General features: G+C 37.8%; 1 protein-coding gene across 1 annotated transcript; it reads right to left on the bottom strand.

The window, feature by feature from the left end:
• Positions 1-4,910: 4,910 nt before the first annotated feature.
• LOC143922788 (uncharacterized) lies at positions 4,911-11,615 on the bottom strand. Its single transcript, XM_077446118.1, has 6 exons — positions 11,606-11,615; positions 11,496-11,545; positions 11,016-11,296; positions 8,400-8,491; positions 8,178-8,304; positions 4,911-8,085 (listed from the first exon to the last, which is right to left on the bottom strand). Exons 1-5 carry the CDS (start codon positions 11,613-11,615, stop codon positions 8,231-8,233), a joined length of 507 nt encoding a protein of 168 aa, XP_077302244.1. The 3' UTR covers positions 4,911-8,085; positions 8,178-8,230.
• Between the last annotated feature and the right edge of the window lie 1,531 nt (positions 11,616-13,146).

Below are 13,146 nucleotides of genomic sequence, written 5' to 3'. Positions count from 1 at the left end.
TCAACGCTCTTATTCAAGTTACAATAACGTCTTGGCAACCATTAAACCAAATATTAGGTATAATGATTTTCATACATCCGATGGATTTTCATACACTCCGGTGGAAGTTATATCCAAAAGAGACTACAACGTGATGTACGAAGACGACATGATATGGCAAGACGATCCTTCTATCGCAGCTTGAATACGATTTTTTTTTAAATATTTTTAATTTAAATTGCAAAGTAATTTAGATCAGCGTGCTACAGATCTATGTACATATATTGTGTGAGAAGCGATCTGGGTAACTTGCTACATGCATCAAAAGAATATTAAGAGAGAAAAGGTCTCAAATGTCGAGTCCTAACTCCGGTGTCGCCGATGCTAGCCATGTCTTGCAGAAAATGTAATGCTCTGCGGAATACTAATATGAATGAAGAAAATTAGACTTTTAAAGTATGTATGCAGAACCTTCGAACTCGGACACGTTCAACTATGACGCGTTGGCTTCGACCGATTTCGTTTTCATGCGATGGAAGGGACATTTTCTAGTACCCGATCACACAATTAAGGATATAACTGGTGCTTCGTTTACACGATTTTATTACATATGTATTCAAAAGTCGGCAGTTAGATGGAAGGTGTGGCAAACAGTCACCCGACAACCAAAAATTCAACTAATGTAGCTAGGTTATCCAGGAACGAGTGGTGCTTATTTGAAGGACCGGATCACAGTTCCATTCGAGTTAGCAGAAATTTATACAGAAAAATTAGTCCACATGCTGTACTCGTTCATGGATTATAAACGATAGAGAATGAGATTCCTTAAAAATGACAATGCGCGATAAGATACCATCGAGCGCATAAAATAAGTATTTCGAATGCCACAATTTGCAGATATTTTCAAGACGATCCTTCTATCGCAGCTTGAATACGACCTTTTTTTAAATATTTTTAATTTAGATGCATACTCGCGTGATGTTGGATACGTCGTTTTAGTTCCTGATAGTGCTGTTTTAATTTCAAAAGTACAATACTTCTTTCGAGATCTTTCGGCTGCTTATGAACAGTGCCGTCTGGGTCGCCACGCACCAGTGGCGCGAGTTTCTAAATATGGTCTTTATCGAGTTCCTTGCACATCTCGCAGTGAACCTCTCGATGACTGGTTCAATGCATTACCTGAAAATACTTCAACGGAAATTCTCAAATTATACCATCAGGTAAACTTTCATTTCACCATGTTTTGTAGAAATTTACGATATATTTTATGATAAATAATATATGTATTCTTTGAAATTCAGATATGTCGAGGAATATTAGCTCCTGCGTTGAGTAATGTGCTGCTGGACCGTACTTTACTTAATGGTGAAGGTTCAGGGGGAGCTCGACCACCACCCCCCGCTACTCCTACGGAGAGACCTGCTCCTTCACCTATGGCACCTCCTTCTACGCCTGATCATCCTCCTACACCTACTGCTCAACAAAGTGATCATGGTGAGCTTAAATTTTAGATTTGTCAAATATGCAGCCTCTTTTTCACAACCGTTCCATTGAATATAAATATTTTGTCATTACTTATTCAGAAGCAGATGGTAATTCCAATCCAGCTAATGCACCTGTCGGATCATGTATAAGTGAAAGTGTTGGAAATGATGATGAAGAGGGTAATGCTCCATGTATCGTTGTGTACCTGATTGAACCGTGTTTGGGTGGTGATCGTCGTATCGCTTGTCTTGCTATGCTACGTTCCGACAACCGAACCAACTAGAAATTCGACTATTTCATGATATGTCAAATATAAATTTGGTCACGTTCAAATTTGTTGTGACTGATTTTCTTTATTATGGAACTAATTATTCAATGGATAAAAGTTAATGAAAATCCTATGCATGTGATGATCGCAAAGATAATGAATTCTATGTAAACGATATAAAAAAAAATTAAAAAGAAACATTTATTTTAATTTTATATAGTTGTGTGCAAAGTTTATTCACATACATTTTTTCAGTAACAAAATCACCGTTTCATAATTCGCACAAGCCACCGCTATTTGCAGTCGGATAAGTTGTAAAAAAGAACCAATCACACAAAATCACCAACAAACTGATTTTGCAGGCGACCCTAGTCCAACTATTATAATATCGCGTATGCAAAATATTTGTATAATATAGTAAAACTCACTATAGTTTAGAGAATAATTCGTCAAAATGACTTTCGTGTTGAAACACGCAACATTAAACTTTCCGACCAAAATATTAACGATGATCTAGGTCGTCTATCTCTGTGCAGTAATAGAAATTGCATAGACGATGACGACGTTTATGACGATTGTTACATTGAGCCGTCAAATATATTCGAACCGAGTATTGCGAGAAGATTAGTTGAAGCCGATTATACATATGTATACCGTCCCCATGTTCGGTATATAATCTACATCTTTCGATGAATGATTCAACGCGTTCTAGTTTGTGATTTGAAGGTTGTCTCTCGTGCCGTCGATTCGATTAGACATGTTAATGTGTCGGCAAAAAAAAATTACCTAGACTATTAATGATAAATTATATCACAATCAAAGATGGAGTAATGGTGTCAATAGAGAATAAATAAAAAGTAATTAAAGTAATAAAGGTGGCCACCGCAACTCCATCACTTTGGGATTTAAATGCTACTCCCTACAATCCAGAGGCTAGCAAAAATAGCGACGTACTTTTAATACCCATGGGGCAAAACATTTAGAAAGGAGAGCTTTCCGACAAGAACAAAGGCGGAACATACATATGTACATATGTAATTGCAGAGCGGAGCGTGACAACCGAACCATCGTAGAAAGTGCCAGGACCATACATAGATATATGTATATAGAATAACATAAGTTATTCTATAATAAGTTCTTCTATATCTATGGCCAGGACGATACTTCTTACTAAAGACCTGTCAGAGAACCATATGAGGCATGGGTTGGAAAAGCTTCAGACCTAAATAGCAACCGGTGAAGAGGTTCCCCAAAGTGTCGTAATAACAACTCGACAACAATACTAATTGCCAAATGATGCCATAGTTTACTGTAAGTTTAATCAGCTTTATAAGATCGAGCCAATAACGCCGAGTATGTGGGAGAACATTTTGAAAAATGTTCCGTAGTTGTGTGTCTGTGGCTTTTAAAAATTCCTGCTGCTGGTGAAGCAAATATTAAAATTGGTAGCCCAACAATTAGGACGTCCAGAAGGACGAATCATATTTTCCACCAATGTAACAGCGAAAAAAGAACATGTGCGACGAGCACAGTTAGCTGATGTGTGTTTAGACACTCGCCTTTGTAATGGACATACACACAACTACGCAGTATGGATGGTCTCTAGACTGGTACAACTGTCGAGTCAAAGATTCCTTAAAAATGACAATGCGCGATAAGATACCGTCGAGCGGATAGAAAAAGGATTTCGAATGCCACAATTTGCAGATATTTTTTGTCTTGCAAAGTAACACTTTTCATACGTCTAGTTGTCAGCGGTTTAGTTTTGGCAGTACGACGCAGAAAATTCAGGAAAAAGTTACATCCAGAAGAGACTACAACGTGATGTACGAAGACGTCATGATAGGTCGCAGCTTGAATACGATTTTTTTTAAATATTTTTAATTTAGATGTAAAGTAATTTAGATCAGCGTGCTACATGCATCAAAAGAATATTAAGAGAGAAAAGGTCTCAAATGTCGAGTCCTGACTCCGGTGTCGCCGATGCTAGCCATGTCTTGCAAAAAATGGAATGCTCTGTATACATAAATACATAAATAAAGAAAATTAGACTTTTAAAGTATGTATGCAGAACCTTCAAACTCGGACACGTTCAACTATGACGCGTTGGCTTCGACCGATTTCGTTTTCATGCGATGGAAGGGACATTTTCTGGTACCCGATCACACAATTAAGGATATAAATGGTGCTTCGTTTGCACGATTTTATTACATATGTTTTCAAAAGTCGGCAGTTACCATTAAAGGATATTATTAATATACCATTAAAGGATATATAAAAAAATATGTTTATTTATTTTATTAGGGGCTGCGCCCCCGACAGAGGCCCCGTAGGTTGCGCCCCTTGCGACGCCCCTGATATTGGCCCCATGTGGGCTGCGCCCCCTTCGGCGGGGTCCCATGGGGGCTGCGCCCCCGGTGGAGCCCCATCTGGCTGCACTCCCTGCAGGGAATTTGAATCCTTTGAATCGAAAAAAAAATAAATCGAACGTGTTATTCCCACCCAACGACCGACCACTCAAACAACGGTTGACCACGTAGCGACGAAGACACAAACATTAGTGTTTCATATAGTACATGTATTAAATACTATATTAAATAATAAAAACAAAGACTTTAAAGTATTTGTTTTTATTATATTGCTCATATTTAATGAGAAATTATTTTTTTTGTGACTCGTTACAAGAAAAGTAACTAGTCACATTTCGGATTCTCGACAAGAAAACTTACCAATGTATTTTTACCGATATATTTTACGACGAAGAATCAATCGTCGAGTAAAAATCCAGTAAAGGGATATCTACTCGATGGTGCCGTCGAAAGGTATGCATTCTACCAGCACGACCAACACAAGGCTGGCTACCGACTTTGAGCCTCACCATGAGCAACACATAAGCGAATTCCCTATAAGTGACAATCCCGAAGTTGGGGACGAAGAAAGCTACAGTCCCGATGAAAAGGAATGCTTTTTCAACAACAAACACAAAGTGGTAATGGCGAATAGAATATCTACAGAATAGCGCCTGATATCTGCAGGGCAGTTTTATTCTTCATGTGAATGATATTCTGATTTGAATATGACAAATTGGAATCAGAAGATAGTGTGATTTTTTGTTTAGTGTAGTTAATTTATCTATGTACGTACATAGTAACAATAGATAAAGTTTGTTTTTTTTTTTGCAATTCGATCTTGAGCTTATCAGATACCCAATCATCGCTCCCTGGAGATACAAACGAAGAGTCAACCATCGGCTCGGGAATGAGTTGTTGTGGAAAGACAAATTATATATTTTTTCCATACACTAATTAGAAAACCTGTCGTGTCATCATTGTTTATTCATATAAATTCACATGTATATCGTACTGAAAAATGTACCAAAATCACATTATCAATGTACATATTAAAAAAACAACACTTTATAGTAAACATTTTCTTATTTCTTGAGACACATTGTAAGGAGTTCGCGATACCGAAAATGTTATTATTTATAGCGTTATTCCGAGCATATAATTTAACAATATGTATCGGAAAACAGAAAAAAATTACAGACAAAGATATAATTGACCTTAATGCCTTAAAGTAAAAATATCCAAGACGAGTATTTTTAAATTTGCCAAAACATGCGATCAGTCGTAATGATTTACATTCCAAAAGTGAGCAAACTTTCTTGCACAGATTCAAAGCTGAACATTCAATAATTCGCCCCAGCCACCGCTATTTGCAATCGGATAAGTTGTAAAAAAGAACTAATTACACAAAATCACCAACAAACTGATTTTGCAGGCGTCCCTAGTCCAACTATTATAATATCGCGTATGCAAAAAATATAATATAGTAAAACTCACGTGTGCAATTTAAAGAATTTTTCCATACCTAGCGGAATGCAACATGTAAATTTCAGCGAATTTTAAAACGGCGGTTTAGAGAATAATACGTCAAAAAGACTTTCGTGTTGAAACACGCAACATCAGAATTTCCGACCAAAATATTTACGATGATCTAGATCGTCTCTGTGTGCAGTAATAGAAATTGCATAGATGATGACGACGTTTATGACGATTGTTACATTGAGCCGTCAAATATATTCGAACCAAGTATTGCGAGAAGATTAGTTGAGGCCGATTATACATATGTATACCGTCCCCATGTTCGGTATATAATCGACATCTTTCGATGAATGATTCAACGCGTTCTAGTTTGTGATTTGAAGGTTGTCTCTCGTGCCGTCGATTCGATTAGACATGTTAATGTGCCGGCAAAAAAAAATTACCTAGACTATTAATGATAAATTATATCACAATCAAAGATGGAGTAATGGTGTCAATAGAGAATAAATAAAAAGTAATTAAAGTAATAAAGGTGGCCACCGCAACTCCATCACTTTGGGATTTAAATGCTACTCCCTACAATCCAGAGGCTAGCAAAAATAGCGACGTACTTTTAATACCCATGGGGCAAAACATTTAGAAAGGAGAGCTTTCCGACAAGAACAAAGGCGGAACATATGTACATATGTAATTGCAGAGCGGAGCGTGACAACTGAACCATCGTAGAAAGTGCCAGGACCATACATAGATATATGTATATAGAATAACATAAGTTATTCTATAATAAGTTCTTCTATATCTATGGCCAGGACGATACTTCTTACTAAAGACCTGTCAGAGAACCATATGAGGCATGGGTTGGAAAAGCTTCAGACCTAAATAGCAACCGGTGAAGAGGTTCCTCAAAGTATCGTAATAAATACTCGACAACAATACTCATTGCCAAATGATGCCATAGTTTACTGTAAGTTTAATCAGCTTTTATAAGATCGAGTAAAAACGCTGAGTATGTGGGAGAACATTTTAAAAATGTTCCAAATTCAGTACTGTGGCTGTTAAAATATCCTGCTGCCTACGAAGCGAATATTAAAATTGATCCAGAAGGACGAATCATATTTTCCGCCAATGTACGAGCGAAAAAAGAACATGTGCGACGAGGGCAATTAGCTGATGTGTGTTTAGACACTCGCCTTTGTAATGGACATACACACAACTACGCAGTATGGATGGTCTCTAGACTGGTACTCCTGCCGAGTCAAAAATTCCTTAAAAATGACAATGCGCGATAAGATACTGTCGAGAGGATAGAAAAAGTATTTCAAATGCCACAATTTGCAGATATTTTAGTCTTGCAAAGTATCATTTTCGAAAATCGCTGACAATGGCAATATGTGACGAGCAATCTAGGTGAAAAAGTATTCGGTTACAAGCGCGAATGAAAGGTGACAACCATATTAAGATATGTAGTACATTAAAAGTACCAAAGACCCAATGACACGTTTCAATATTACATACATTTATAATGAGCTGTTCGTAAGCGGTCCCAATGCTCACGTCTGAAAAGGTGGATGTGAAATAACCGATTACGCTCTTATTCAATGGATGAACAAATATCAAAATCACCCCATTGAAGATGAGACTGGCGAGCATCGTCAAACTAACGGTGCCAGAGATGAGGATAGTCCACTTTGGAAATTGAACCTACATACATATACATATATACCTACATGTGCACATGTGAATGATCACGTCAATGGCTTTTAATAATTTCGAATCCCACTATGTGAATTCACACATTAGATTTATTTATTTATACTAATAATAGACCAATATTTAAATATAATTGGTCGTATTGGCGTCTCACGACATACGAATCGATTTACTAATATGCAGGTAACTGTAAATTTCTTTGTACAAATTAATCACAAAAACTTTGAAAATAAAATAGACCACACGTGAATGGGTGCGGCGCCTCGCAGATGCCAAATGTTAAAAATGAGATACATTCATACTACAGTGAATTTCCCATAGAGTCTGGAAATGATGATGATGAAAAAGTTCCATTTGTGGCTCGGCATGATACTATGTAGATGTGAATGTCATGCCGAGTTTCCAGGAAGTGTTCCAAACGGTTATAATCTATAATAACAATTTTTCTTCCTAGACATTTTCTTCCTTCAAAGTCGTTTGACATTTACACAAAATAGGTAGGATGTTTGTTTTCAAAAAATCCCCAATTTAATAAAAATACATAAATCACGCTTGAGAGTACATAGGTGCGGCGCCTCGCAGATACCAAATTCTAAATTATAAAAGAAAAATCCAGCGAATCCACTGGAGAATCCGATGAAACGATGACGATGATGGACGTGTGTCGTTTCTTGACGTACATATGTACATACAGCGATGGTACAAACCTCATCACGAGCGACAATGCATCAGCAGTTCTGGATCGGCTGGCAGTACGGGTTAATTTTCAGGAAAAGACCGCCTTTTTTCCAGTCTCCGTCTGTTATCAGCAATGATCTGAAATAGAAACGTCAATCAAATGAGTACAAAGAAAAAGCCAAACTAAAACACATAGCAAAGTTTATCAATCTCTCGATTTTCGAAAATACCTGATGATATTTAGATATAACTTCAGCAAATTTTATCAGCAGTTCAGGATCGGCTAGAAGCACACAGCTTCATTTTCAGGAAAATACCCCATTTTTTCCAGTCTCCGTTTTTTTATCAGCAAACGATCTGAAATAGAAACATCAATCAAATGAGTTCAAAGAAAAAGCCAAACTAAAACACATTGTAGATAAGTTTAACAATCTCTGGATTTTCGAAGATACCTGAGCAGCTGTTCTGGATCGGCTGCAAGTAAAGCTTCATTTTCAGGAAATGACCGCGTTCTTTCGAGACTCGGTTTGGTATCAGCAACGATCTGAAATAGAAACATCAATCAAATGAGTACAAAGCCAAAGTCAAACTAAAACACATAATTAAGTTTAACAATCTTTGGACTTTCGAAGATACCTGATGATATTTGGATACAACTTCAGCAAATTTTATCAGCAGTTCAGAATCGGCGGGAAGTACAGCTTCAGTTTCAGGAAATGACCGCGTTCTTTCGAGACTCTGTTTGGTATCAGCAAAAATACTATAATTTTTGACTAGGGTAACCAGCCTTTTTATACAACAGACTTTTTAAAGAGAAAAAATCTAAAATTATATCCTATGTTATAAATTATCGCTAAATTTAAAATAAAATAGATTTTTTGCCTAGGGTATCCAGCCTTTTTATACAATAAAATTATTTTTTTTGTGAAAAAAATTCCCATCATCTTTATGATATAAATTATTGAAAAATATAAAATCAAATAATTTTTTTGACTCGTGTTACCAGTCTTTTTATACAATATTTTTTTTAAAGTGAGATAACATCTTAAATATTCCCATCATCTTTATGATATAAATGATTGCGAAATTTAAAACTTTTGTTGTATAAACAGATTGGTGGCCTTAGTCAAAAAATTATCATATTTTTAATTTTGCAATAATTTATGACATAAAGAAGGAAATAATTTTTGATTTTTTTCTCTTAAAAAATTTGTTTGTATGAAAAGTCTGGTTAAATCTAGTCCAAAAAATTATTTTATTTTAAATTTTGTCATCATAGCATAAAAACGATGAGATTATTTTTAAATTTCATTTCTAACTTGAAAAAAATTTGTATATAAAAAAGGTTGGCTACCCTAATAAAATTTCATCTAATTTTGTCGCATAAAAAAAGTTTGTTTACCCTAGTCCAAAAATTTATTTGATTTTAAATTTAATTATTTATAGCTTAAAGACGATGGAATATTGCTTAGATTTATTTTCTCACTTCGAAAATATTACTGGATATGGAAAATTCGAAAATATCGGGTGTAGATATCGGTAGTGTGAACGTAGCCAATAAAGATTTATTTTAATAAAGCTACATACAATAATAGCCCCCTTTACACAGTCGTTCTATCGCGCGTGAAACAGCTAATCGTGCGCGTGTAAAGATCTTGGACCGGGAAGGGATAAACTCAGCAGTCCTGCGCGCAATCGTGTGGCTTGACGTTGTCATTACACAGACAATTCTTTCGGGCGCGCTTTTGTTACAAGATGGCGGACTTACGCACGTGGAGTAAAGAATTGATTGTGGAATTGCTTTTAATGTACCAGTCTTTTCCGTGCCACTGGAAAATTAACTCGGAGGAATATAAAAACAAAAATCTGAAAGAGGAAGCTTATAAAAATATATTTTTATACTTTTTGATCAAATCAACACCAACGAACATCATAACTTGAGTCATGATATTTCTTCTATCCATTTTTCACCGCAACATTACTATAAAACTGCGTTACTTCAGTAAAACTGTGCGTATCGCACACACTCGTTTCGCGCGGTCTATCACGCACGATTAGCCTTTACACGTTCGCTCTTTCCGTTTTAACAAAAAGTGGTAGGAGTAATCGCGCGCGAAAGAACGTTAGTGTTCACAACTGCGAAAACAGTATCGCGCACAGGCTTACCCGCACGCAATCCTGTACGCTCCTGAGAACGCGCGATAGAACGACTGTGAAAAGTGGGCTATTTAGGGGCAGCTCAGAGCTCAGCGACGTGCACTAAAATTGCGATTCTCCATTAGCACGAAATGTAAAATGCGATTCTGCCACTAGCCGGATCACTGATGCGCGGATCGCGTGGTAATATTGATAGAGAGAGAGAAACGGAAAGGAAACGACGCCACAGTCGAGGGGGATGACGAGACGCGATTCCAAGGTCGCGGTGGCTCTGATTGTTTGGTGGCAAATGTGCAATCAATCGACGAGCACTTGTGCAATCGATCGACGAAAGCAATCGATCCACGGCAAACGCGACCAACCGATTGAAACGCGGCAACAATGGCTACGTCCACACTACCGATATTTTCCATAACCAGTTCCTAAATAGCAACCACAGGTTGCAATATAGGAACTGGATATGGAAAATTCGAAAATGTCGGGTGTAGATATCGGTAGTGTGAACGTAGCCAATAAAGCTACAATAATAGCGTTAGGGGAGGGGAGGGGCAGCTCAGGGCTCAGCGTTGTGCACTCACCGCGATGGCCGTACCACTTCTGCCGGAAAATGGCGGCGAACATTGCGATCTGCATTAGCACAAAATGTAAAATGCGATTCTGCCACTAGCCGGATCAGTGATGCGCGGATCGCGTGGTAATATTGATAGAGAGAGAGAAACGGAAAGGAAACGACGCCACAGTCGAGGGGGATGACGAGACGCGATTCCAAGGTCGCGGTGGCTGTGATTATTTGGTCGCAGACGCCTCGGCCAGCACTTGTGCAATCGATCGACGAAAGCAATCAACCCCACCCCACGGCAAACGCGACCAACGATCGAAAGGGCAACAATAAAGCTACAATAATAGCGTACCTGCGGGGGGTTGGGGGTGGTGGTGGGGGGGGGGCGGGTAGCGGCAGCTCAGAGCTCAGCGACGCGCACCCGCCGCGATGGCCGCTGCACTTCTGCCGGAAAATGGCGGCGAACATTGCGGTTCGCATTGGCACGAACTCAGAGCTGAGAGCCCAGCGACGTGCACTCACCGCGATGGGCGCACCACTTCTGCCGACTGCGAGCAGCGCTTCCGATGTAATGGCTGGGAGTGGGGGTTCACCCACGGCGATAGCGATTGGTCGAATATGCGAACGACGCAGCTCATTTCGACGCACACGTCAACACCACTAATCGACATGCCCGTACACTAGGGCTGCCATACGTCCCCGTTGACAGGGACATGTCCCAGTTTCGAGGTCTGTGTCCCGGTGTCCCAGTCCGAGAGTCATTTGTCCCCGTCAATTTCAAAATTTAGACATTTAAAAAAATTATTCAATTATTTTTTAATATCTATCGAACAAGACCTTTTGAACCAAGAAACCTCAGGATGCACTCTCTATACTGTGGTCCTAAAAGGAAAGACGTTTACACGTCAAAAATTGTACCCACTTAATATCTAATATGGATACGCGCGCGCATATTGGCAACACTGACAACGAGAGCGGCGGATGCCCACTGCCGGCCACTGCCCAATTTCGCCAGCTGGCAACACCGACAATGACACTGACAAGTACGAAGCGCGCGCAGTTCGTTTACTGTCTGCTGATAATATCCGTTTGTTCTGTTTGTTTCTGATCGAAGAGGACTGATATTTTGATGTAAGTTTTTCAATACATAGATATATATATATATAATAATTTTCAATAATAGTAAATATCTAGGTAATCAAGCAACCCAGGCATACAATAAACTGAAAAAACACATGGACATTACGACGACACAAGTAGAAGCATTTGAAAAAGATGTAGAGAATTTTTACAACGTTGGAATTAATTATTTGGCAAAGTGGTCAGTTCCACTGGCGAAATATGATGTTTTTTCATGGATGCTTCTCCATGAAGTACCCGAATGGGAACATGTTGAAAAAACTATTGCTTATTTAAGTGAAATGGGAATATTGTTCACGGATTCAATCTATGAGGAAGTAAAGTATATGAAGTCATTTATCGAAAATAAAAAAGCCGAAGAATGGAAAACGAAAGATGTGCATGATAAATGGTTATACTATTTCAAAAAAACTGAAGAGACAGAAAGAAAAGCTAATCTACTGAAAATGTGCCAATACTTGTTCGCCATCCCACCGCACAATGCACATGTTGAACGTGTGTTGTCATTAATTAAAAATCAATGGACAGATGAGCGCAATTCGCTTTCTATTGACACAGTAAAAAGCATAATTCAATGTACTTTAAATTATAAAATGTCATGCATTGAATTCTATAATGATATTAAAGGGGAAAAAGAGTTACTTCAAAAAACGAAAACATCGGAAAAATATGATTGGGCAAAGAAGAGCGATGATAATGAAGTCACGGAAATCAGAGAAGAGTGAAGGCGATAGAAGAATAGGCTACAGTACATGAAATACAATGTTAATGTAAGGTTTCATTTAGTTAAATTTATTTGAATCGTCCAATTATCTATATTTATTTATTTTAGATTTGGTACAGACGCTTCCACAAAAAAAACCTATTATCAATCTTTAAATTTTTCTTTCAATTCAATTTTTGTTTAGTTCCAATTACTTGTTGAAATGTTGTATATTTTTTTTATAATACAGCTATGAATATCGATAAAAATGTTTTGTTTTGTTTGTTTTTTTTTTTTTTTTTTAGGGGGCTGTCCCCGTTGGTGCTCCGACACTTATGGCAGCCCTACCGTACACGAAACATACCTAGCCGTTGGTACATACCTACATACATACATATGCATGTATGTCTCAAATGGCCTTTTACATGTACGAAAACGCAAAAATACCTGTTCTGTACGTATCATATTATATATGTATGTAGATATTTACTGTGCATAATCAACACATCGCAATCAAATAAAATAATCGGTGTTGTTTCATTCAAAATAAGCACTACGGTGTTGCAATACGGTCTATTTGAATTTACTGATTATGTACAGCGCAAGGGACTTCATACAACTGAAGAAGAGAAAGGGACAT

The sequence above is a fragment of the Arctopsyche grandis genome, chromosome 2, assembly GCF_051622035.1.
Source record: "Arctopsyche grandis isolate Sample6627 chromosome 2, ASM5162203v2, whole genome shotgun sequence".
In the NCBI taxonomy this organism is placed as follows: domain Eukaryota; kingdom Metazoa; phylum Arthropoda; class Insecta; order Trichoptera; family Hydropsychidae; genus Arctopsyche; species Arctopsyche grandis.
This window is presented reverse-complemented; position numbering and strand designations above follow the sequence as displayed.

Excerpts from the sequence above, each read along its gene's own strand:
- LOC143922788 (XM_077446118.1), bottom strand. Across the intron at positions 11,297-11,495 it reads TTCTTGGTTCAAAAGGTCTT|CTGCGTCGTTCGCATATTCG; the intron begins GTTCGATAGATA and ends CGTCGAAATGAG. Across the intron at positions 8,492-11,015 it reads CCACCCCCAACCCCCCGCAG|ATCGTTGCTGATACCAAACC; the intron begins GTACGCTATTAT and ends TTTCTATTTCAG.